The sequence below is a fragment of the Empidonax traillii genome, unplaced genomic scaffold (genome assembly GCF_003031625.1).
Source record: "Empidonax traillii isolate 1590-97213 ecotype Southwest subspecies unplaced genomic scaffold, ASM303162v1 scaffold47:size1546949, whole genome shotgun sequence".
Classification (NCBI taxonomy): Eukaryota; Metazoa; Chordata; class Aves; order Passeriformes; family Tyrannidae; genus Empidonax; species Empidonax traillii.
Window position 1 is genome coordinate 415,182 of NW_020955240.1, and position 24,623 is coordinate 439,804.

General features: G+C 40.2%; 1 protein-coding gene across 4 annotated transcripts in view; it reads left to right on the forward strand.

The window, feature by feature from the left end:
• Window positions 1–24,623, forward strand: part of PDE4D (phosphodiesterase 4D) — a 357,539-nt gene that overhangs the window by 290,735 nt on the left and 42,181 nt on the right. For all 4 annotated transcript variants that reach the window (XM_027878918.1, XM_027878920.1, XM_027878922.1 and 1 more), the window contains one exon: window positions 23,102–23,214. In XM_027878918.1, the coding sequence (XP_027734719.1) occupies window positions 23,102–23,214 (113 nt within the window). The remainder of the gene's footprint in view (window positions 1–23,101; window positions 23,215–24,623) is intronic.

Here is a 24,623-nt window from a genome sequence, read left to right on the forward strand (position 1 = left end):
GCCAAGAAGGCCAATGGCATCCTGGCCTGCATCAAGAACAGTGTGGCCAGCAGGAGCAGGGAAGTGATCCTTCCCCTGTACTCTGCATTGGTGAGGCCACACCTTGAGTATTGTGTTCAGCTCTGGGCCCCTCAGTTCAGGAAGGACATTGAGGTGCTGGAGCGGGTCCAGAGAAGAGCAACGAGGCTGATGAAGGGACTTGAGCACAAGTCCTATGGGAAGAGGCTCAGGGAGCTGGGGTTGTTTAGTCTGGAGAAGAGGAGGCTCAAGGGTAACCTCATCACTGTCTACAACTCCCTGAAAGGAGGCTGTAGCCAGGTGGGGGTTGGTCTCTTCTCCCAGGCAATCAGCAATAGGACAAGAGGGCACAGGCTTAAGCTCTGCCAGGGGAAGGTTTAGGTTGGATATTGGAAAGAAGTTCTTTACAGAAAAAGTGATCAGGCATTGGAATGGCCTGCCCTGAGAGGTGGTGGATTCACCGTCCCTGGAGGTTTTTAAGATGAGGCTGGATGTGGCACTGAGTGCCATGATCTAGCAATCACAGTGGGGTTGGATCAAGAGTTGGACTTGATGATCGTGGAGGTCTCTTCCAACCCAGTTAATTCTGTGATTCTATGATTCTATGACCTGAGTTAGATATGTCCTTTATTTTCTCTGAGAACTTGTTGACACTGCTCTATTAACTTGAATTGCAAGTCAGATTTTGCCCAAAAATGATTCTTGTTTTATGAAGAAAAAAGATTTTGAAAATAACAGGGTACCTTCATTTTTACTGGTAAGTGTGATTCCTAGGTGGAATCCTAGGCTGAATTTCAGAGATATTCCTTCTAGTCACAGTTGTGGAGAAATAAGGTATGTGGTATAGACTTGACTACTAATTTTCACCCCCTATGACTCTCTGTTGGAATACAGATACTTTGGGTCATGGACTATCTCAGTGCAATATTCTGCAGTAAGTACCTTTACAGATTGAATTTCAGTTTTTAATTTCTTTGAAATTATTATAGTATGATTATATAATCCATATTATACCAACTAGTGACTGAAGTTCTATAGAAATGTACAAGTCCATAAAAAGAAGAATATTTATTTTATTCTTTCATGTAATTCATATTTCCCATTGCCCTGCTTTATTGCTCTATAGTGTAACAAAAAGTCATTAGACTGATAAGCATCGTAAGTTTATCCAAATTGAATTTTTAGCTATTTTTCTTTCCTGTTAGGAGCTATACAGATAACCCTTGTGAGCTTGCTACTCTATTTGAAATCTTACTCCCAAAGGTTGAGTATTTTTTCCACTTGATCTTCATCTGTAAGGAATTATAGAATTTATGTCTGGGTTCTTTTTGTGTGGCACTACTCCACATGTTAATGATAGGGAGCTGGAAAGCACAATAAGGATGGTTGCCAAGAATAACTGGCTTCTGCATTTGGAGCAGCTCAAATACTGTGTTACAGTATGTAATTTGAGTGTGCATATTGCCTGCAGTTCAAAGCATTTCATTAGTCTGCAGTACCAAGCTGAGCTCCCTTTAGGCTGCCTCCTTCCTTATGTGTTTATAAAGAAAGCTACATACAGCACTTGAGAAAGGGACTGTCATTTCCAGCTACAGGCAGGGCTTTCTTTGGAATAGATAGAAAATACTCTGAGTCATTTTTCTATGCATTTTTTTTTTCTAATGACACTCAAATTCCGCCAATCATGTTTGTGACTTTCTGTTAAATCTAAAAGCCTCTTTTCTTTGCTGGCACATGGATTTTAACAGCAAGAGTAGTTGTGGTGCTCTGTGTGGATTGCTAAAAGACTTGTTAGATCCTGATATACATGCTATTTATTAAAACTTCAGCAGTGTTCTCAAAAGCAGGTTTGTGCCAATTCAAATTTGTCTTCTGTAACATGCAGAAACATTAGAGTTCTTTGGTCAGTTGAATCTGTGTTTTTTTTATTAGTCTTCAAACACTTTTTATATGCTTCTTCAAATCTTGATCTATACATATTCTTTTAGACTGTGCTCTGATATTTTTCTCCTTCAACTTGGAGGCATGGAAGAGATTTAGAGTGTAGTTCTCCTAGTCCTCAAGAAAGAGCTCAAAGCCTTCAAACCACTTAGGCTTTTACCAATCCACAGTCAAGTCAGAGTGATTGCAAAAAAAGTTGAGAGTTGTGCCCAGAGTTTTACAGGACAGAATTTCTGTAGGAAATTCTGTAGGTTGGTCAGGGCTCTGAGCAACCTGATCTAGTTGAAGATATCTCTGTTCATAGTAAGGGGCTTGTACTAGATGACCTTTAAAAGGTCCCTTCCAACTCAAATTATTTCACAGAATTCCACTTTTATAAATCTATGAAACAGCTCTGGCAGGAAGTAAAAAATGCACAACTCTGATGACTGAAAGTGGTCTGACTTCACTGAACAGAACCCAAGGAGGAAATTAGATTTTGTGCATGGCACACATCTTCCTACTGTGAGCTCTCCAGCACAGAGTACACCACCACAGTCTCATCCTGGACGGTAGATGTTAGAGGCACTGGGGCAGCCCAACTTGCATTTCACTGCCCATCTGCACCTGGCAAGGAGGGCCATGAATGCTGAACCGAGGTTAGGGATTCTGCCAAGCTGGTAGCAGAATTCCCATCTGTCCTTCCCAATTACATTTCTGGACATGCCAAAAATAAGATGCAAGGATGTGGTTTATGTGTGCCCCAGCATGCAGGAGCATGCAGGAGCAGGGAAGTGATCCTTCCCCTATACTCAGCGCTGGTGAGGCCACACCTTGAGTATTGTGTTCAGTTCTGGTCCTCTCAGTTCTGGAAGAATATTGAGGTGCTGGAGCAGGTCCAGAGAAGAGCAGCGAGGCTGATGAAGGGACTTGATGAGGAGACGCTGAGGGAGGTGGGGTTGTTTAGTCTGGAGAAGAGGAGGCTCAAGGGTAACCTCATCACTCTCTGTAACTCCCTGAAAGGAGGTTGTAGCCAAGTGGGAGTCGGTCTCTTCTCCCAGGCAATCAGCAATAGGACAAGAGGGCACGGGCTTAAGCTCTGCCAGGGGAGGTTTAGGTTGGATATTGGAAAGAAGTTCTTTACAGAGAGAGTGATCAGGCATTGGAATGGCCTGCCCTGAGAGGTGGTGGATTCACCATCCCTGGAGGTTTTTAAGATAAGGCTGGATGTGGCACTGAGTGCCATGATCTAGTAATCACAGTGGGATTGGATCAAGGGTTGGACTTGATGATCTCGGAGGTCTCTTCCAACCCAGTTAGTTCTATGATTCTATGATCCTATGTACTCTTCTCACAAGAAAAATCAGTGCATGATCCACTGCACGGCCTTTCACAAGGCAAGAAGATAGAATCTTTACAATACCTAAAGTGTTAAAGCTTGATGTACACAAGATTTACCTTTTTATTTTTTTTTTATTTCAAAGTTGCAGCCTTATTTAAGCTGGAATAAGTTGGTGCTCTAGTGCTCTAGCACTCAGCCATGGAGTGATCTGCTTTAGGGAACTGATTCCCTTGCTCTGATTTGTTTAGTTGATTAATTAAAAAAAAAAAAAAAAAAAAAAAAGAAAGGAAAGTAGAACTAAATTTTGTAGGATTAAATTATTTCTTAAGGGAATAATACAATTTGAAAAGTATATTATGATTCTCATTAAAAAAAACACCAAAATTCTGTTACTTCTCTTTGTGAAACCAATTCTATGTTGATAATAAACTGGTTTAAGGTTTGTGCTATTATGAGATAACTTTGTAGGTTATGTGAAACACTGATTTTTGCCTTTCACATTTCATTACCTTGACCACTTGTCTAATCTCACAAACAATTTGTCCTGTTTGCTTGACTAATTTTATGTACTTATCTTCTTACTCATGAATTTGAATTCATTTGTGTAAACAAATGTAAGCTATGGGTCATATCCTCAGCTATAGTGAATCAGTATGCCACTATTAAAATCACTGATGTCTACCTATTGGCTAAGCTACAGCTCTTTATTCTTCTATACTTACTATTGCAGAGATGTACTATGTTTTAGAAAATAAGATTTTAAAACTGTACCTCTGATGACAACACTCTGCTTGCCGTAAAAAAACCAATGACCTTCTTTACACTTGAATGCTTTGAATGGAATTTAAAGCAGAACACTCTCCCATATTTAAGGTTAAAGCAGGTTACGAAACCCCTTAAGATAAAGATAAAATTTAGAGTACAACATTAGTTATGCCACAGAGGTTAAGAGAGTTTGCCTAATAGTCAAAGCCTGATTTAGTGATCCTTATGCCAGAAGGTTCAGCTACTTTACTCGTACTAGCTTGCTATGAGTTTGTTCCTAATGAGTAAATGTTTATTTTAAAATAATCAATTTTGAATCGATTGTGGTCACTAGTGGTGCTCCCCAGGACTCAGTATTGACTCAGTCCTATTCAATATATTTACTTATGACCTGAACGAGGGGATCTAGTGTACCCTGAGTAAGTTCATGGATACTATTTAGTTGGGTGGGAGTGTTGATCTGCTGGAGAGTGGGAAGGCTCTGCAGAGGGATTTGGATAGGCTGGATCAATGGGCTGAGGCCAATTTTATGAGTTTCAACAAGGTGAAGTGCCAGATCTTGCACTTGAGTCACAACAACGCCCTGTGGTGCTACAGGCAAGGGGCAGAGTGGCTGGAAAGCAGCCCAGTGGAAAAGGATCTGGGAGTGGTAGTCAACAGCCCAAGATGGCCCAGAAGGCCAACGGCATCCTGGCTTATATCAGAAAGAGTGGCAAGGACTGAGGCAGTTATTGTTCCTTTGTACTTGGCACTAGTGAAGCTGCAGCTCAAGTCCTGTGTCCAGTTCTGGGCCCTTCACTACAAGTGAGACATTGAGGTGCTGGAGTGTGTCCAGAGAAGGGCAACGCATCTGGTGAAGGGTCTAGAGTGTAAGTCCTATGAGGAGTAGTTGAGGGAGCTGGAGTTGTTTAGCCTGGTGTCGTGGTTTTGTTCTGGGTCAATTTGTTCTTACACCCCCCAAAAAACACAATTACTCTAAGCTGAGAGAAGGTTTATGCAGACAAAAGAGACTGGATTTGGAAAATAATATGAACATTTATTACTAACAAGTTAAAACTAAAAAACTATATCTACAACAATTCTATTTAAGTAAAAGTACTATGTATTTACATAAAATACTTCTTCCCCCTTTATATCAGTCCAAGGAGGAGAAGCAGTTTCTTTCTCCATTCTTGGAGTTCCAGGTTTCTTCAATAACTCTGCAGCACTCTCGTCGCAGCTGGAACTCTTTCTCTTTCTCTCTTGCTCTGTGTTGGCCTCCAGGGCTGGGCCTACCCCCCTCCTGGGCTAAGACCTGAGGCTGGGGGTTACACAGGCCCTGAAGGTCTTCTCTTCCATGGACTTGCAAGGGGACACTTGCCTACCATGGATCTTCTTCCACAGGGTTACAGGGGATAATGGCTTATGATTCCATCTCTGTTTTCCTGTGGAGGTCCCTCCCCACGGGAGAATAGTCCTTGATAGACCTCTCCGACATGGGTCCAGCATGGATCTTTTACTTGGATCCCAACATCTTACCCGGGCCGTCCTTGCTCCAGCGTAAGTCTTGTCTCTCTCAGAGTTACAAATCTTCAGCAGCAACATGGATCCCTCACTCGGATCCCAGGCTTACCCAAGCCATCTTCACTCTGGTGTAAGCCTCAGGGTCATAAATCTTCAACAGGACTCCGCTTCATTTCAGTCCCTCTTATGAAGTCTTGGTTCCTTGGTACATCCACAAGCTCCTCTATGAGTCACATGAAGGCTTCCTTACTCCAACAAATTTCTACAGGTGGTAGGAATTATTTTTCAGTCTTTTCCCTGCTGAAGGGAGAGAGCAAAAGGGGCCGAGAAACAGGCCCCCTTTCGCACTTCTTTCTCCTACGGCTGCCAGCTTTGACCTTGGAGGTCTCTTATTTCTCTGCTGGAGTTCTTTCCACAGCGTTTCTTGTCCAATAGTCAGTTCTTCTCAAAAGTTTTTTTTCTTCACTCTATTACATGAGAGAAGGGGGGCTTCAGTGCCCCACCTGTGGCCGGGGGGGGAGGGGGCCTTGGCCTACTTTGGGGCCTGCTGCCACCTCTCTTACATGGCTGCTGCTCCTAATTTCAGCTGCTCTAATTTCAACTGTGCTACAACCTTCTCTTCCATTTTCTTAAATATGTAATTAGCAAAGGCATCACTAAGAGTTTCGATTGGCCTTTTTGTCTGGAAATCCACCTGGACAAAACCATCCTCAGCCCCAGGGGCTGGCCGGCTGGGCAAAACCACGACACCTGGAGAAAAGAAGGCCCAGGGGAGACCCTGTCACTCTCTACAACTTCATGAAAAGAGGTTGTAACCAGGTGGGTGTTGCCCTCTTCTCCTAGGCAGTTAGTGACAGGAAAAGAGGAAATGGCCTCAAGCTGCACCAGGGGAAGCTCAGATGGGACATCAGGAAGAATTTCCTTACTGAAAGGGTTGTTAAACAGTGGAATGGACTACCCAGGGAGGTGGTAGAGTCACAATAAATAGTCTGTAGATATTCAAGGAATGACTGGACCTGACACTTATTGATCTATGATCTGTTTGACAAGGTGGTGATTAGTCAAAGATTGGACTAGGTCCAGAGGTCTTTTCCTAAATGATTCTGTGGTTCTGTGAATGTCATAAGTCTGAAACTCTCCACAAGAGGTATAATGTGCAATTTTTCAAATGGTAGAAAAAGCAGCTCTGCATACTAATGGGCACTGTACACTGTGCTTATGGGAATGTTTCCAAAAGGAGCAGTAATTTTTCAGTATTTTTTAAGATAAAAAATGTTCTATTCAACTAGAGCTAACATCAGTTACATGCTGGATAACAATTGTTGGAAACTCTTTATTAAAAATAGGTCACTTGAAGTATAAACAAATTATCATATAGTAGCTGTTTATTTTTTAAATACTAAGAAGAAAGAAAACACAACCACCACTGTCATTTTATGACCCCTTTTAATCACTCCTGCTATCACTCCAAACAACTCTGTGGAATGGCTCTTGAGTGAAATTCTGGTCTTTTACAGTCAGTGGTACTTTTGCACAAGAATTCATTGGAGCTGGGGATTTAACTGCTGCTTTTTTCTTGTTGCAAGGTTTTATAATCAAATGGCAGTTTTCCAGTTTGTAACTTCATCCCTTTTGGAAAATTCACTGTCTCATTCCAGAATCCCACCAAGTTGAGTATCTCTTTGTGGTTTATAGCTAATCTTATTCTTTTTCAATCAGCTCTTATATTTTTCATTGAATTTCATTAGCTGCAACAACTCTGAAAACCATCAAAGAAAATCTTCTTCATAAAATATATTTGGTATTTTTTAAGTCCTCACGTGGGGGCTTGCCTCTAGCTTGATGTGTATGCTCCTGGACAACAGGTGCACACCAAAGCTGTTCTATCACTCCCCTCCTCAACTGGACAGAGGAGAGAAAATGTAATAAAAGGCTTATGGGTCAAGATAAGGGCAGAGAAAGATTACTCTCTGGTTACCATCACAGGCAGTACAGCTCCTGTAACTGCTTGGAAAGGCACAGAAGGGCTGGTGCTTCCTCTTTGCCTTTCCTAACTGTTTTGAAAATTACAAGTACTTTTTGTCAAGTTACTCTACTTTCTTTGTCCTATGAGAACATGCTTTAAAAACTCCACTCATATCTTAAATATGGACTTGAATTAGGTATTTAAGGTTTTTTTGAAACACAGGCTCTAGTTCCTGTTCTTTACGACTGGTTCTTGACTTCTCAGCACTAATACCACAAAAATGGGTGAGGTGGTCAGTTTTGTAGAGAAAGTACAACCAGGTCCGTCATTTTCTTACGTGTTACTTGAAGGAATTGAGCTGTGTCGTAACTGCACATCTCTAACACTAAATGCATTAGTACTTGGATAAAATACTTTATCTACTTTGGAATTAATTTCCTCATGAAAATAGAAATGCTGTTTCTTTGTCCCATATTTTTTCATGTTGGCCTTTTAACAGCTTGTAAATAAAAAGATTACCTATCCTCCAAACTGGTTTTCTTCTCTTGTGAGGAAAGTCTCTGTGAGAGCTCAGAGTAAAGCTGGGTACCTTCTATGTGTGTATCACCACCATGGTCCATTTTATCACAGAAACTTATGCAAGTAAAATACTGAAACTATTTTATAAAGGGAAGAAAGTAAAAGTTTATTCAGCACTCTTATTGATTTCATTCAGGAAAAATAAAAAACTATCCAAAATTCTTATAATGACATTGAAAAAACTCCAATGACCACATGAAATGAAAGAATAAAAACCCCCAATTTTACTCACACTTTTAAAAGAAAACAAATAGTTCTGCAAGAACCAGCCTTAGCAATGCTTGGTTTGCTATGGAGTTATTTCTATTGAATTCCTTTACTTCTAACAGATATAAATTCCAGGGAAAGTTTTTCCTCCCAGTGCATAGCCCTCTGTAGCTTCTGTATTCTCTACATATACAGTGAGCACACACCACATCTCTTCACTCAGCAAAGACATTAATGAAGATACTTGCTTCAGCTGGTTACTTATTTTCAAGAAACTTGACAGGATCTAGAATGTTTGAAATCTCTATGCTGTTAGCTTTGGTTGAAGTTGACCAAAAGATTTAAGTGTAGGCAGACATCCAAATCCAAAAGTATTTTGTGAATTGCTTCCACACATTTATGCTGAAACAATATTTGTCTTTGCATGCAGCCAAAGTTTTGGTGAATAGATGAGTTTTGAAAAGTTTCATTTCCTGGGTTTTATACTTTCATATATATATATATATATATATTTTTTTTTTTTTTATTATTATTATTTTTTTTCTGAATCATAGGGATGGTTTGTGAAACAAACAAACCGAAAAAACCGTTGTGAATTCTAAAGGTAATTCTGGTGAAAAGGTAAAAATTGCTCACTCTTTTTGTAATATTCTCAGATGCAACCAAGAGTTTTTCTATTAATATAGATGAACTGTGAAAATGAGAAAATGTTTTTACTAGTTTCTGAATAAATATCTGTGCAATAAGGAATGTTTTAAAAGGTTGCAGGAACATCTTTGTAGTAAAGCTACCAATGTTCATTGTGTCAGCTTGTAAGAAGTAACTACTTTTCAGTTGAATAGATAGAGCAACAAGAATAATTGTACTCAAGCTATGTCTTGTGTGTCAGCACTGAGCAAAATGATTGCAATGTGAAGGGATTTAATTTAGTTTGTTAATCCTCTCTTACACCACTGAAGGAAGATACTGCATGATTAGATTCAACACAACTATTATTTATTTTAAAAGAAATGCAGTTTGTTCCTCTTTCAAACTATAATAATGGCCCCTTTCAGGTTGTTTTAAAATTTGAGAGAGCTGCACAGTACTGTTGTCAAAGACCTCTGGCAGCTGCAACAGTACAGGCTGTCATGGCCTAGGAAATGAGCAGGTGTTCTGAATGATTCTTTTATTTTCGGCAAGAAGCAGCCTTTACTTGATTCATGCTTGTAGTAGTAAATGTGGATAAATGTTATATAAATGTAGAAAATCAGAAAATGCCATCTAAATTGCTAATGGGAAAGTATTTGTAATTATTGGCAAAATACTTCTGTTTAAAGAGATTATTAGTAAAATATTTTAGTGAAACAATAAAAAAATAGAGACTAAATCTGAATTAGTGTCGTGGTTTCGCTCTGGGTCAATTTGCTTTTCACTCCCCACACCATTACTACTAGCTGAGAGAAGGTTTTTGCAGACAAAAGAGAGACAGGATTTGGGGAAAATAGTATAAACATTTATTACTAGTAAAATAAAAACTACTAATAAGTTAAAAACTAAAGAACTATATCTACAACAATTTCTACTCAAGTTGAAGTGCTATATATTTACAGAAATACTTCTTCCCTTTTATAATAGTCCAAGGACAAGAAGTAGTCTCATTCTCTATTTTCAGAGTTCCAGCTCTCTCTCTCTCTCTCTCTCTCTCTCTCTCTCTCTCTCTCTCTCTAGTAATAGATCTTCAGTAGCAGCAGTATTCTCATTGCAGCTGGAACTTTTTCTCTCTCTTTCTTGCTCTGTGTTGGCTTCCAGGGCTGGACTTACCCCGCTCCTGGGCTAAGACCGAAGGCTGGGGGTTACCCAGGTCCCGAAGGGTCTTCCTTCCATAGGCTTGCAAGGGGACACTTGCTTACTATGGATCTTCTTCCACAGGGTTACAGGGGATAATGGCTTAAGAGTCCACCCCTGTTTCCCTATGGAGGTCCCTCCCCATGGGAGAACAGTCCTTGACAGACTTCTCGGCATGGGTCTAGCACGGATCCACACACACACGGATCCCAACATCTCGCATGGGCCGTCTCGCTCCAGCATGAGATTTCTCAGGGTCACAAAATCTTCAACAGCAGTATGGATCCACACACACACGGATCCCAGTATCCCGAGTCGTCACTGCTCCAGCACAGGTTTCCCTCAGGGTCACAAATCTCCACCAGGACTCTGCCTCACTTCAGTCCTTCTCATGAAGTCTCGGTTCTCTTTGGTACATCCACAGACTCCTCTATCAGCCGCATGGGGAGTCTCCTTACTCCAACAAACTTTTACAAGTAGCAGGGATTACTTTTCAGTCTTTTTCCTGCTGAGGAGAGAGAGAGAAAAGGGGGGGGGAACAAGCCCCCCCTTTCGCACTTTACTTTTCTTGCTGCAGCTTCAGCTGCCAGCTCCGACCTTGCAAGCTCCGTTATCTTTCGGCTGGAATTCTTCCACAGCAGTTTCTGTCCATCTTTTAAACTTTTTTTTTCTTCCACTCTCTTACAAGAGAGAAAGGGCGGCTTCAGTGCTACACCTGCTCCCCCCCCCACCCACCTTCCCGCCCAAGCCGGGGGAGGAGAGGGCCTTGGCCCTCTTTAGGCCCGCCACCTCTCTCCTACATGGCTGCCGCTCCTAATTTTAACTGCGCAAACAAACCTTCTCTTCCATTTTCTTAAAGATGTAATTAGCAAAGGCGTCACTGGACTTTTGATTGGCCTTTTTGTCTGGAAATTACCTGGACAAAACCATCCTCAGCCCCAGGGATGGGCTGGTGGGCAAAACCACGACAATTAGGAAAAAACTGTTGCTTTTCTCCTGGCAACATTTAACATACCGGATTTCCTTTGATTATACCCTCTTTGATTAATGCATAGATTACTTTCACCAGATTTCCCAGACCTGGACAGCTGCTTACTGTCTTGGTGCAACATCTATATCTTCCTACTACCTTCATGCTCATACCCTGAGTTCCAGTACTTTAATGGTTTTGCACTTAGTTCTGTGGATCTCTGCCTGGTTTTGTATCCTAGAAGAGACAGTGAAGTTCTTGTGTATGATACTGGGACAGAGCCATAGGGTCCAGCTACACATTTGTGTACACAGAAAAGAAGATATCCACAGTGAAAATTCTGTTATTTGTGTTTCTTTATGTGTTTCCAGTGTTTCCTTCGAGATGAGAAAGTTATAGAGAAATGATTTTTTGAAATTGGGACACCTAGCTTACTGGGTAAAGATAACCTTACAAAATAATTAATAAACCTCGTCTTCCAGAAGGGGGGAAGGGGAAGTAAGATAACTTGTAGATGTGTTGAAATAATTTCTTTGCATAGATGAGTGCTCTACAATTAAAGACAATGAGCTTTTAATGATGAATTTAGTTGTGAGGTACAGATTTTTTTCCATAGCTCTTTTGCAGTTAGGAAAGCAAACATTTGAGAAACAAGTTTTTGATTCCTTACTGTGCCAAGTTTCCTTTTGCAGTGCTGATGACAACTCATTAGTGAGCTTCTGAAAGCTCCTTCGTTCTTAGGCTAAGTTTGGTAAAAATAAGCCCCAGGTAGCACTATGAAACCTATAGCAAGTGCTTCTGCTCAGATGCCAGGCTGACTCCAAATGTAGGTGATTATCTTCAGAGGTTCAGAAATCTTACTTTTATTTGTCACAGAAAATAACAATTTTAAATCCTAAAAGCTTTTGTGAAAGTGTACTAGTATTGCTGAAGTGTAGTCTGGGAAAAAATTCTGAGCTCCCTTAGAGCATGACATATTTCCCCATCCTCGTGATAATAAAGAAGAGGAGAAATATCACAATGCTGTTGTGGTGCCCATCTTAGCATCTTCTCTTGGAGCTGCTGCACTTTATATAAATAATTAAAGAGTTGAACCACAGAGATACTGATCATTTGCAGGGTTAGAAGGAGAGGAACTTTCTTTTATTATTTATCCATATCAGAAGAGTGGGGGGGGGGGGGGAAAGTAAGAGATCTACCTCAAAAATGGTCAAATACCAGCATTCAGAATGCTCACACAGGATGCGGGAAACTAGTACAAAATTTTGAAACCTCTCTGTTCCAGGAGAGCTGCATAATAATCAGGCTATTTTAGGATAAGTTTTTCTTTTATTGCATTTCAAGATAAAAATAAAAAAACACAACAAAAAATTTGAATTAGTTTGTTACTACCTTTCTGTAGAGTAGGAAATGTTTATGTTCTGATTTTTTTTCTTTTTAAATCTCAAAAACCTCCTTGAATGGAAAAAGTTTTCCATCTGTTCTAACATGGATCTAAAAGTACATGTAGGACAATCTTTCAAAAAAAAAAAAAAAAGCTGCAGAATGAGGTGGATTAATCATTACTATAATGTACCTCACCTAGACATCTTTGTTCTTACAGTACTTTTGATCCTTATTTTCTCTACCTAAAAATTAGGGGCAAGTCATCAGTTAATATGAATGAGTGTGGCACCACATAAATCAGTGCTGAGCATTTGGCATGGGGCTTCTAAAAAAAGAAAAAAGTGCTAAAAAAAATCCTTCAGTGGGTTTCAGGGAAATGAACCGTTAATGAATACTGTGAAAAAGATGAAATTTGCAGTAAGGGAAAGACTGACACAGAGTTGAGTTTTCAACTTGGCACTTGGAGGAGCTCGTTGAGCTGTCTTGTGGTTATGCTGGCTGTTGTTTGTCCATTGCCTACCTGATACCCAGAACAAACTGTCTCACACCCTGGCCTTTTCACAGCCACAGAAACAGCGAGTGATACTTAGAAGATCAGCTCAAGTGTTAGTACTTCTCGAGGCAATATGACACAGAAATAATGCAGCATAATATAGCATAGATAATGACTGAGTCATTGTCCAGTGTGAAGAAATTGTATGACTAACACAGTTCATTCAGTTTAAACTGTTTCTTGTGTATGACATAAATCCAGTAATACTGAGGTGTATCTGACTTCCAAAGAATCTTAAGGTTCTGCTACAAAAGCCAAAAATCAAACCAGTGGTAACAGTATTGTCTTAAAACCAGAATAAACAGGTGATTGTGATTAAAAAATTAGGGGAGAAGACCCAGAGTTTCGATGCATTTGTACCATCTATTATTTAATCAGATCTAACCCCAAATGGGTCTCTTAAGCATACTACAATAATGTTTTGAATATATTAATAAACAATGACACTAAAACAAAGGAGATTATAAAAATATTTTGATAATAGTATAAGTTCTGTTAGAATTACCTTACTAAAACCAAACAAAGTTTATCCACCTCCTAGTCTTATAACTTGTAGGCAAAAAGATTATTCACTTCTTCAGCAATGTCAGAGAGAAGTACGGAATTTTACTGGAGACGAAGGAGATGATCTGTACATTTTGAAGAGTGAGGGTCTGATTCAGCGCATACTCATTGGGAATAATCCATCAATAGTATGCGTTGAGACAAGAACTTCATATTTTTCCAGTATCTTCGGTAGGGCATGAGAGTCCAGAGATAAGGAGTGTGCTGCTAACCCAAAGGCTGATTAAGACATCACTTGATCTGAGAATAAAGCATTAAAAAAAAATAAATATTGAAGCTAAAATAAATGTTTTTACTGGTTGTCTCTGTTCTTAGCTTAGGGAAGAATGCAAAAGTGTAGCCCATCTGTGCCATGTAAAAACAACCCAGCTGATTGTGTGTGAATGGAAGAACAGTTTCACAAAAGAAGAAAATTTTATTCATGCTACTGCCCTTTCTGCTGCTTTCAGGAATCAAGATGATTGAAGTTGTGTGTTCTTGTATTTCTTCTTTTGCTTTGTTGGAAAGAAAGCAGGCTTCCTGCTACACAGCTTGGGCAAGGCTGAGAAGTTTCCTTTCAACTGCACTTTCCGAGGCCCTGAGATAAAGACTGTTGCCAGCTGCTTGCTCTTGACATCAGTTATTTTATTTTATCTTACCAATATCACGCAAATGTGCTTCAAATTAGAATTACCACCAAAAACATTTACACATTTTTAGAATGCTTTCCTTTGGAAATAGATGTGTATTATCAACAGCCACCTATTAACTTTTGAAATCAATGACCACTGTTAGCTAAATCTGATAGTGAGGTAGTGATTTATTAAACTTATTAATTATAAACTGTGCAAAAATGGGTAACTTTATATGGGAGCCTATTAATAGTGTCTTTTTAAAAGAAAACCACCAAATTTCTTATTAGATACTAGAGGATTTATATGGAGAACAGCCAATACGAACACCTCAGCTCTTGTAAAGCTTTCATTTGGTTTTCTCACTTTATCAGACACCAGGAATTCTACTGAGGTTTCTTTAGCAAAGATAGCTGAAGCTTTTTCTAAACTTTGGCATTTATAATTTTTTAATATATTGTGAGCTCAGTCTGCACCACTGGATGTCCTGAAGTTCAGCAGTCAAGTCAACCACACAAAGACACAAAAACTTAAGGAAACACACTTTGCTTTGATACTTAAAGATATAACTTTATTCTTTTTTTATTCTGCAGTGATTTCTGAATATGCATTTTAAAGTTTCTGAAGAACTCTCAAAAACAAACAGGGATCATGAAATCCTTTCCCAGAAGGGACTCCCACTTTTCGCATTTCACGTGATCTAAGCAAGTTCCAGTTGGTAAAGATTTTGTGACAGAACAGAATTTCTGGGTCTTGGAGCTATGGTCATCTCAGACAAAAACAGCAGTAATCTGCTTAAAAGTGAAGCTAATGGTTTCTAATGGATATTTTTTGACAAAAACTGGAGCTATTCTTTTATGTTCTGATCATATGTTCTTAGAAAGTAGGAAAACAAAATTGTTAGTTGGTCTTTTTTTAGCAGTGAAGTTTTACATATATACATTTAGTGACTTGTATTTCTTGTTTTCATCATTATGTCCAGAATAATATATGTGATTGAGCTCTTCAGCAAAATCCTGATGGGAACAGTGTAATATCCTTTGATCCCTCCTAGCAGGGTCAAAGACTATTACAGAACTGGAAACAGGACATCATGACTATTTGGGCCACCTGCTTTTTGGTAAAATGTCTTTTATTTTTTCAACTGCTGATTTAATCACAGATTCACAGATTGGATGAAGATGGAAGGGACTGCTGGAGGCCACATAATCCAATCCCCCCTGTTCAGGCATTGCTGTCTGGAGCAGGTTGTTCAGAAACATGTCCTGATGGCTTTTGAAGATTTCTGAGCATGGAGACTTGACAGAACAACCTGTGCAAGTGCTCAAACACCTTCGTCGTAAAAAGTGTTTCCCAATATTCAGAGGGTATGCCCTGTGGTTTAGTTTGTGCCCACTGCCTTTAATTTTGTTCTACTTTGAAAATCTCTCACTTGACTCATTATGTTGAATCAACAGCGGTATCCTCCTCAGAAACAAATGGTTTTACAGCTACAATGGGAACTGATCTTAACGGTACATACTCTCACCTAGAAGAAATATTTTTTGTATGATACATGAAATAGGATATGAAAGCAGCTTAAGCAATGAATGCATTATTAAACTCCTTTTCCACACGTCTCGGAGTACAGAATTGACACAACTTTTGAGAGAAAAAGAGATTTAAAAAAGAAACAGACCTTTTCTGAAAATGCACTATGTTCATGAAAAGAAAGCAGTAAAAACACATAAAAAGGACAAAGAGCTTACGTCTTTGTATTTTGAGCAAGGTTGATTGCTTGATGGAAGGGCTTACTTTTTTTACCAGTGAATGACAGTGGTCCTTCTGGCAGATTCTTACAGGCAGTGGAGTAAAGAATGTACTAGTACTTTGCCAAATTGCTAAAGAGGAAGGGAGCACTGGGTAGGGATGTGTGATAACACAAGAACATTCCTTTGACCTTGCTGGATATTTGATAACAGCAAACAGTGGATTTAAGTACTCAAACTGCAAAATTTTAATGTGCTCTGTCATTAAAGCAGTAAAATATTTAAATATGCTGGCTTCAATTGGAGATACTTTTCAATTAGTCTGATTTACTACTCTGGCATCTCAAGACTGTTAGTATGAATTTGCAAATCCTTAATACAGAAATTCTTCTAAACTTTGGGATTATATCTGTATGAGTAACTTCATTATAAAGCTTTTTTCCAAGAAGTAGATAAAATGATTAACAGAAAAAAAGAGGAAGCCAGGACAAGTTATCATCCCCTTTCCCACAGACGGAAACTGAAATACATATTAAGAGCCTAATGATACAGTTCTTCTATGTTTATTTGAATCAAAAGTGTTTTATTTACTCTCAACTACTGTAACAGGCCTGTTCCAAGAGCCTGATAATTTCTTCGTAGATATCTGCAGTGTTCCTGTTACCTGGTTTTGTAAGAATATAAACACATATTCTTCATACTTTTGCCCTTGACACAGAGTAGGGCATTGAGATATTGTTACATGGGAGAAATAAAAAATGTTTTGGGAAAAAAAACACAGCACTTTTTTTCCTAGATTCTTACTGAATGTTTTGTTCATGCATCTCTTTATGCACTCCTTTTTTATCATATAACTGCAATCAAGTATTTATACAAGTTGGGCATAACTGGACTTTATAATTTTGCTCCTATCATTTCCTGGAGGTTACTCCGTTCAAGGAGACAAGGCAGTTTCCATAGCCTAAGGCTAGATCTACTTGTATAAAGCAGTATGTGCTGGTCATTTGGACACAGTCTGTCTGTGCATAACACTACTAACTGGTACAAAGAATTTTCTTCTACTACAGTGGAAACTTGGAGAGGTTCCTGGCATAGAAGAAGATGAGTGTTCTGAATGGGACCATAAAAACACTTTTTGAGAAGCCTGCTGCAATTCAGTGGTTTTCCCAGATGCTCATTTCAAAATCTATTCAAGAGTACTTTGTTTTACTTGTGATTGTGGAGAGATGTCCATAAATTTTTATATGTTAAAAAAAATGTTTTATAATTACATTTTATCAACAGGAAGACACGTGAACACTCCCTATGTTCATGTTAAAAGACAGCCTTTTAAGTCACAATGTGTAGAATTTTCTCAGTAAAATATAAAAAAATATTTTTTTAAATGGTAAGAAAACATGTTATTTCTATGCTGAATAAGTGTTAACATCTTTATTAAATAGAAAGTCTCAATATTGACTAAAAATCAGTCACTTCAATTTTAGGCTATCAGTTAAGGCTCTAAGAACAAACGTCCTCATTTACAGAAAAATTCCTAATTTAAAACTCTGAGGACTTTTTTTAAATGCTATAGTTTGGTTGTAAGAGAAACTGAAATGCTTGGCCCTGCAATTCTTTCGCTCCAAACTGAGCTTATACTAGGTTTAAAAGCAAAAAGACGGTCAGAAAATTCATGGAAGATTTCCAGGGTCTGAGTTGCAAAGTAGATCATAGAATCACAAAATGATTTGGGTTGGAAGATCATCTATTTCCTACTGCTCTGACATGGTCAGGGACACCATTCACTAGATCAGGTTGCTTAGACCCCAATCCAACCTAGCCTTGAACACTTCCAGGGTGGGGTATCCACAACTCTGGGCAACCTGTTCCAGTGCCTCACCACCCTAACAGTAAAGAACCTACTCCTAATATCTAATCTAATCCTACTTTCTTTTAGTTTAAATGCATTCCCCCTTGTCCTGACACTACATGCTCTGGTAAAAAGTCTCTCTCCATCTTCCTTGTAGGCTCCCTTCAGGTACTGGAAGGCTACAATTAGGCTCACTCCAAAGCCTTGTCTTTTCCAGTCTGAAAAAACACAACTCCCTCAGCCTTTTCTCGTATTAGAGGTGCTCCATCTCTCTAATCATCTTAGCAGCACTCTTCTGGAGTTGCTCCAACAGGTCCATGTCCTTCCTGTGCTGGGGACCCCAGAGCTGGATGCAGCACTCCCAAGTGGGTCTCACCGAGCAGAGTAGAAGGGCAGAATCACTTCCCTTGACTTCCAGGTCACTCTCCTTTTGATGCAGTCCAAGATACAAGTGGTTTTCTGGGTTGTGAACACACACTGTGGGGTCACATCCAGCCTCTCATCCATCAGCACCACTAAGTCCTTTTCGTCAGGGCTGCTCTTCATCTGTTCATCCCCCAGCACGTATTGATACTAGCAGTTGCCCTAACCCAGGTACAGTACCTTGCAATTAGTCTTATTAAACCTCATGAGAGTCGCATGGGTGTACTTTCCTGCTTGTGTAGGTCCTGGATGGAATTTGGTCCTTCAGGTGTGTTAACTGCACCACTCAGCTTGTGGTCATCAGCAAATTTGCTGAAGGTGCCCTTGATCCCTTCATCTGGTCTCAATATTGACTGCTGAAGGACACCACTTGTCACTGATGTACACTGGGACACTGAACCATTGACCACTATCCTCTGGATGCAACTTTCTTATCCATCTAATAGTCCACCCATCAAGTCCATCAAATCCAATTTAGAGAGAAAGATGTTGTGGGGGACCAGTCAAAGGCTTTACAGAAGTCCATATAAACGACATTTATAGACCTTTCCTTGTCCAGTAGTTGCTCCATCATAGAAGGCCACTGGGTTGGTCAGACAGGACTTTGCTTGCTGTAACCATGCTGGCTGTTTTGAATCACTCCTGTGTCCTCGATGTGCCTTAGCACAGCATCTCAAAGATCTATTCCATGATCTTCGTGGACACAGTGGTGAGGTTGACAGGTCAGTAGTTCCCAGGGTCCTCCTTTCTACCCTTTTTAAACATGGGTACAGTCCCCTTTTCCAGTCACCTGGGACTTCTTCTGACTGCCACAACTTCAAATATCCTGGAGAGTGGCTTGACAGCTACATCAACCAATTCCATCAGGACTCTGGGATGCATCTCATCAGGTCCCATAAACTTATGTATGTTAAGGTTACATAGGTGGTCACAAACCTGATCTTCTCTTAAAGTGGAAGGGACTTTTCTCTCCTAGCCCCCATCCTGCTGTCCGTCCACTCCAGAGGTGCGGAAAGAGAGGTTACTAGCAGAAAAAAAAAAGTTGAGTACATCAGTTTTCTCTTCATCTGTTGTCAGGAATTTACCAGCATTTTTTACCATGGAGTATCCATCATCTTTGACCTTTCTTTTCTGGTTAGATCTTCAGCTCATCATAATTTAGTATAGCCTGGAGGTTTTCAGAACTTCGAGATGCTTGCAGCTCCAAAAGACAGTACACATGCCAAGACTATCTGGATCACACCACTGCTCATCAGTGTCCTTTTCTTGCCTTGAACACACTCACATCTTAAGGCAACACACTGATCAAAGCCCTTGGATGTGTGCTTGCTAAGTCAATTTCTTTCCAGCCTCTTTGCATCACTCAGCTGATTTCAACCAATCAGACAATGAAGTATCTGTACTTATCTTTTCCTTCTGCTGTTCTGACAGTCATTAAATTACTAGAAAGTTTAGTACGAATACACTTGAGCACTAGTAGGAAAGTCTAGTATTGCTTTTTGTTCTTCAGGAATAGTAGAACAACTTATATGAAAATTATTAAGAACCATTAAATAAAGTGGACACTACTTAAACATTGCCATATAATAATTTTTTCCCTTTGAAAATTTTGAACAGAAATTGTTCCCAAATAATGACATGAATACAAGTGCAGCTATCTCTGGTGGTGTGTTAGGAGCTGTGCTAAGAATGAAGTCTTTATAAAAATGTACAGTAGAACACTCTGAGAAAAAATTAACTGTGTAGTAGTAAATGATTATTGCTGAGCCTTTTCTTTCAGCTAGCCTTTCATTAGGTTTTTTCCGGTTTTATTTGCTTTGTTTTGTTTTGTTTTTCAATGTACCATACATAGTGGAATTGCTTGTAATCTGTGAACTGAAAAGAGAGCACTTGTTGTCACTTCTTTTTTTTCTAAAGGCATATACAAAATAACATGCAAATTGTTAAAGCAGTTGGTGTTCAACTGTACTTCTCTCCCTCATATTAAAGCCTAATGAGACATAAAAAGAACGTCTGAAATTTCAAGATGGCTCTCCACAGAAGTTAATCTGTTTCAGGACTTCATGGTCTGGGTGGAGAAGCTTGTTTGTGTCTATTCCAAAAAATCTGATTAGTAGATCAGTCCTGGATGGGAATAATTACAGGGTGCTACCTCAGAGGTAACACAGAAGTCAGAAACAGAGTTCTGAGGCTCTCAAAGCTGCACAGCTGATAATTATTCTTTTATTCTTAGCTTAGTGGTACTGGGGTGCTATGCTTGAAAAGCTGTTAACCACTACATTTTCCACCACATTGTGTATCAACAATAGTGTGGGCCAAATTTAGAGCTTTAGTACCATTCAGAAAAAAGATTTCCTATGGTTGTTCTGCCCTTCAGAACTGCAGGTATGCTTGTTTGGAGGGTACTTTGCCATCATTTAGGAAACCTTTTATTTCCATTTAAGATATCAGGACTGGCTTGACAGCTCTGAGATCTGAGAACTGTCAGAAGATGCTGAGTTCAGCAAGTCTTTAACCTAGCATTGCCCATCCGAATTTTACTTTGAGTGGTCAGTTAGGTCCCAACAGCAATCACAAACTCTTGAAGTGTGGCAGTCTGAAATGAGAGGTCACAAGAAAGATCCTAAGGGTGATAGGACTTCCTTGTGAGTGATGGATTCTGCTTTCTAATGTGCTTTGAGATACATTGGGAAGGTGAGTAGTAGATAAAAAATCCTGAATGTAATATATATTGTTGCATAACAAACTGAATGTTTTATTACGTTTACCTAAATATTTTATCCCTTCAGTTTATTTTGTTGTTCTCATACTTCTTGGAAAAACCTTACCTGCATACTCTCTGAAGCATTAGAGGGGATGATCTTGTTAAGAAAAACATGGTTCCTAGTATCTGATTTTCAAGAACTGCTGATGGGCAGGCTGCAGGCTAGCAGCAAAATAACATCATACAAATTCATTTTACCTCACTTCATTGTCCATTGTATCCTCAAGGCAATGATTGTATGAGGTCATCAGATAACTGCATATGTTAACTGCATCTCTGCTTCCTCAAAAGCATTTAATCCCTTACTCTTACAGACATGTTATAAACAAAGGTATTTCTCTTTTCAGTAGTGATCTTGCTGAAATCTACACTGTAAGATCAGTTAAACAGTTGTGTTCAAGAAGTAGTGAGCTGTGATGTCTGCTGTATTGCAGAACACCATGAATTCTCTTTTGATAGATAAACAGGCTGTAAAAACCTGACTTTATTTGCCAGAGAGTCCTTAAGATCAGATAGCATTTATAGTAATATGCATCTGAAAGAGTGTCTACAATTTAATGGGGATTTTTGTTGAGCATTGGTTAATGTGTTTACTGAAATGGTTACACTGCAAAATCTTCTTTAAATGGTTCTGCCAATTAATCTCAATTCAAACAATTTCTTCTTGCATTACCTTTTCCAGAGGAAAATGGACATAATTCGAAATTGTGGACTGTTTTTGCAATAGCCTCGTGTACGTGAAGTTTAACAAGTGTGAAGGAGCCTGAAATTTTTGAGCATGTGCTCAGAAATGTAAAAACATACAAATCTAGTATCCAAGATGTCAAACAGTAATGCACTAATAGCAGTAGTCTGTGATGGGGTGTTTTATTTGAAAAGGAGTTTTAGTTAGCTTATTTGCTTGGTTTTTTCCTTGTCTGACGTTATGAAAATAACGCTAATTTGATGTGAAATAAGTTAAGGGAGATGTTATAGATGGCAATTACAAGCCCACCGAAGAAACATTTCTCTACCTTGGAATCATGTTTGCACGTAGCTTTTTCAGACGCATGTGAGCCAGCAGTTTCAAAACTCGATGTTGCAGGTACACAGCTTGTAAGACACCATGCCTAGCCTAAAACTCACTCAGCTCCAACTTCAGTGTAGAGAAGCACTCTCCCCCTAAGATCTACATTGAAATAGCCAGGCTTTGTAGGTGAGGCTTCCACCCTACATAAAGGGCTATTTTTCTAAAATTATTTGCAAACCAATGGATCTCCTGTTGTTGGGGAGTTACTGAAGAAAACATCTTCCTGTTATGTAACTGAAACTTGCACAGTTAGTTCCAATAATGGCATTTCATATTGTTATAGGGTCCATTTCCCGTACTGTATTGCTGGGTCCAGTTCCAAGACTTTTCTATCAATCCTTGCTTTGTTTACAGACAACATGTGGTGCTTTGTGCACGCAAACACACATACACCTACAGAGCCTTCGGGTTAGAGCAAACACGACTGCAGTCATTTGAGCACTCCCACACACAAACACATACAGGTCAGCGCAAACACGATTGCAGTTATTTGAGCGGTCCTTTAAACAGCCAGTGCTTCGGCGGCTCATCATTGATCCGAGCGCTTACACGTGCTCGTACCTCCTTCCCGCGCTTCTGTAAACACCAACCGGTTAATTTCTGATGGTACGGCCGTGGGTAGGTAAGAACAGACAGGGAAGGGGTTCTCGGCGGGGTTCCTGCCGCGGTGGGGCTGTGTGTGTGGAAGGGCAGCGGCTAGCCCGATCTCCACCGCGCCGCGCCCGCCGAGCTCGAAACCGCCCGCGAGAGGGCGGGTCCGCGGTTGGCCGCGGTTCCGGGGAGGGCGGCGGAGTGGAGGCGAGGGGCCAACCCGGCCGGACTGAAGTTTTTGGCCGCTCGCCCCCCCGGTGGCCCGCAGAGGAGCGCTGCCCTGCGGACGGGCGGATCTGCGGCGGTCGCTGTCCGCGCTGGCACTATGAGGGAGCAGAACCCATGTCTGGGCACCGGGCAGCGCAGCAGGATGGGCGCGATGGAGCTCGCCGGTAGCCTTGTGAAACGCTTGCGAACTGAGCGTGCCTTTCCCTGTCTCTTCGCAGAGGAGGCCTATCAAAAACTGGCTAGCGAGACCATGGAGGAGCTGGACTGGTGCCTGGACCAGCTGGAGACCCTGCAGACCAGGCACTCCGTCAGCGAAATGGCCTCGAACAAGGTAGGAGCCTGCGGGCTCGGCACCGCCGCGCCTCTCTCCCTTCGCGCGGGCGGCCGTAGGGCCGGGGGTCGCTGCGGCCGGGACAGCCGGAGGGTCCAGGGCGCTGGAGCGGCCCCGGCCAGAGGATCTTGCCGTAGGCGAGCAGTCTCCGTCCTCGGGTTTGGGTGCGGAAAGGGCTTCTGTTATGGTTTTGTACACCGTTCCCTGAAATTTCAGGGCAAGTTGCGAAAGTGATGCAGGTCTTGGAAAGCTACAGTGCTTTTCTGTCTCAATTTAAAAGCAAGTAGAGATTGTTTAGAGCTGCTAGTGTTAATCCCTTCGGTTGCTCCTTTTTTTTTTTTTTTTTTTTTTTTTTCTTCACAGCATCCCGTAGAGAACTAGGGAACTTTCCTGGAGATAGTGTATAAACTAGTATGTAAAGGTCATAAAGGTAGTTCTTGATCCCGGGGGGGTATGTTGGATTTTGTTTGTAAACAGTAATGCTGACAGCTCTCATAGCACTATTTGTTATGAACGAACATGCTCGGAACCGAGGTGCCATCGCAATAGGGACCCTGGTGTGTTTCTGAGACAGAGTGAGCACTTCCTTCCCATTCTGGAAGCTGAGGATGCACATTATCTGGGAGCTCTGTGCTGGGATCTGCTGTGGTCTGTATGCACATTTGTTTTGCAGTCTGAAATCGAGTTTCCACGTCCCTCATTCATAAATGCACTTCTTTTTGTGGTTTTATTTTGCAAAGAATATGTAGTTAGATTTCTGGAGTTAAATTTTAAAGACTAATTAATAAGCCTGCTGTCTTTCTTCAGAATTTATTTTTACATTTGTCAACATCTGAATATTTGGATAGCTGAATATACAATTAGAAATAGGAAAAAGCGCTTTACTTTAAAGAGTTTTCCATCTCTTATGTCTTCAAAAGCAACTGATGAAAGATATTTTAGCATTATCATTTTAGTTTCAATTAGTAATTTTTTTTAATTCAGAAAATAGTTGTTTTGACTCAGCTTATGCCTTCCTAAAATTCTGCTATTTTGCTTTGACTGCCCTTACCAAATATCTGCTGTTTGTTATTGGCTCTTCAACTCTGCTGCACAGATGCTTCACATCTGAGATGTGAGGTATTAGGCCCATAATGTCATGCTTTAGTTCCAAAATATAATATTCCCTGTGCTTTTCTTAGAGACTCTTAGCATGAATTACATTTCTTTTCAAAAGAAATTCTTCTGCCTGGCATCATGCTATTCTCCGAACTTCATTTTCAGTTTTTGTTGCCATTTGAAAGATTTTGTTACTCAGTCTGTATTGTGTATGTATCCACAAGCTACAGAGTCAAGAGTTTTGGAGAACCTGTTGCTAACAAAGTTTTAACACCTATCAGTGTCTTAACTTGTGATGTCTGCATAGCCAC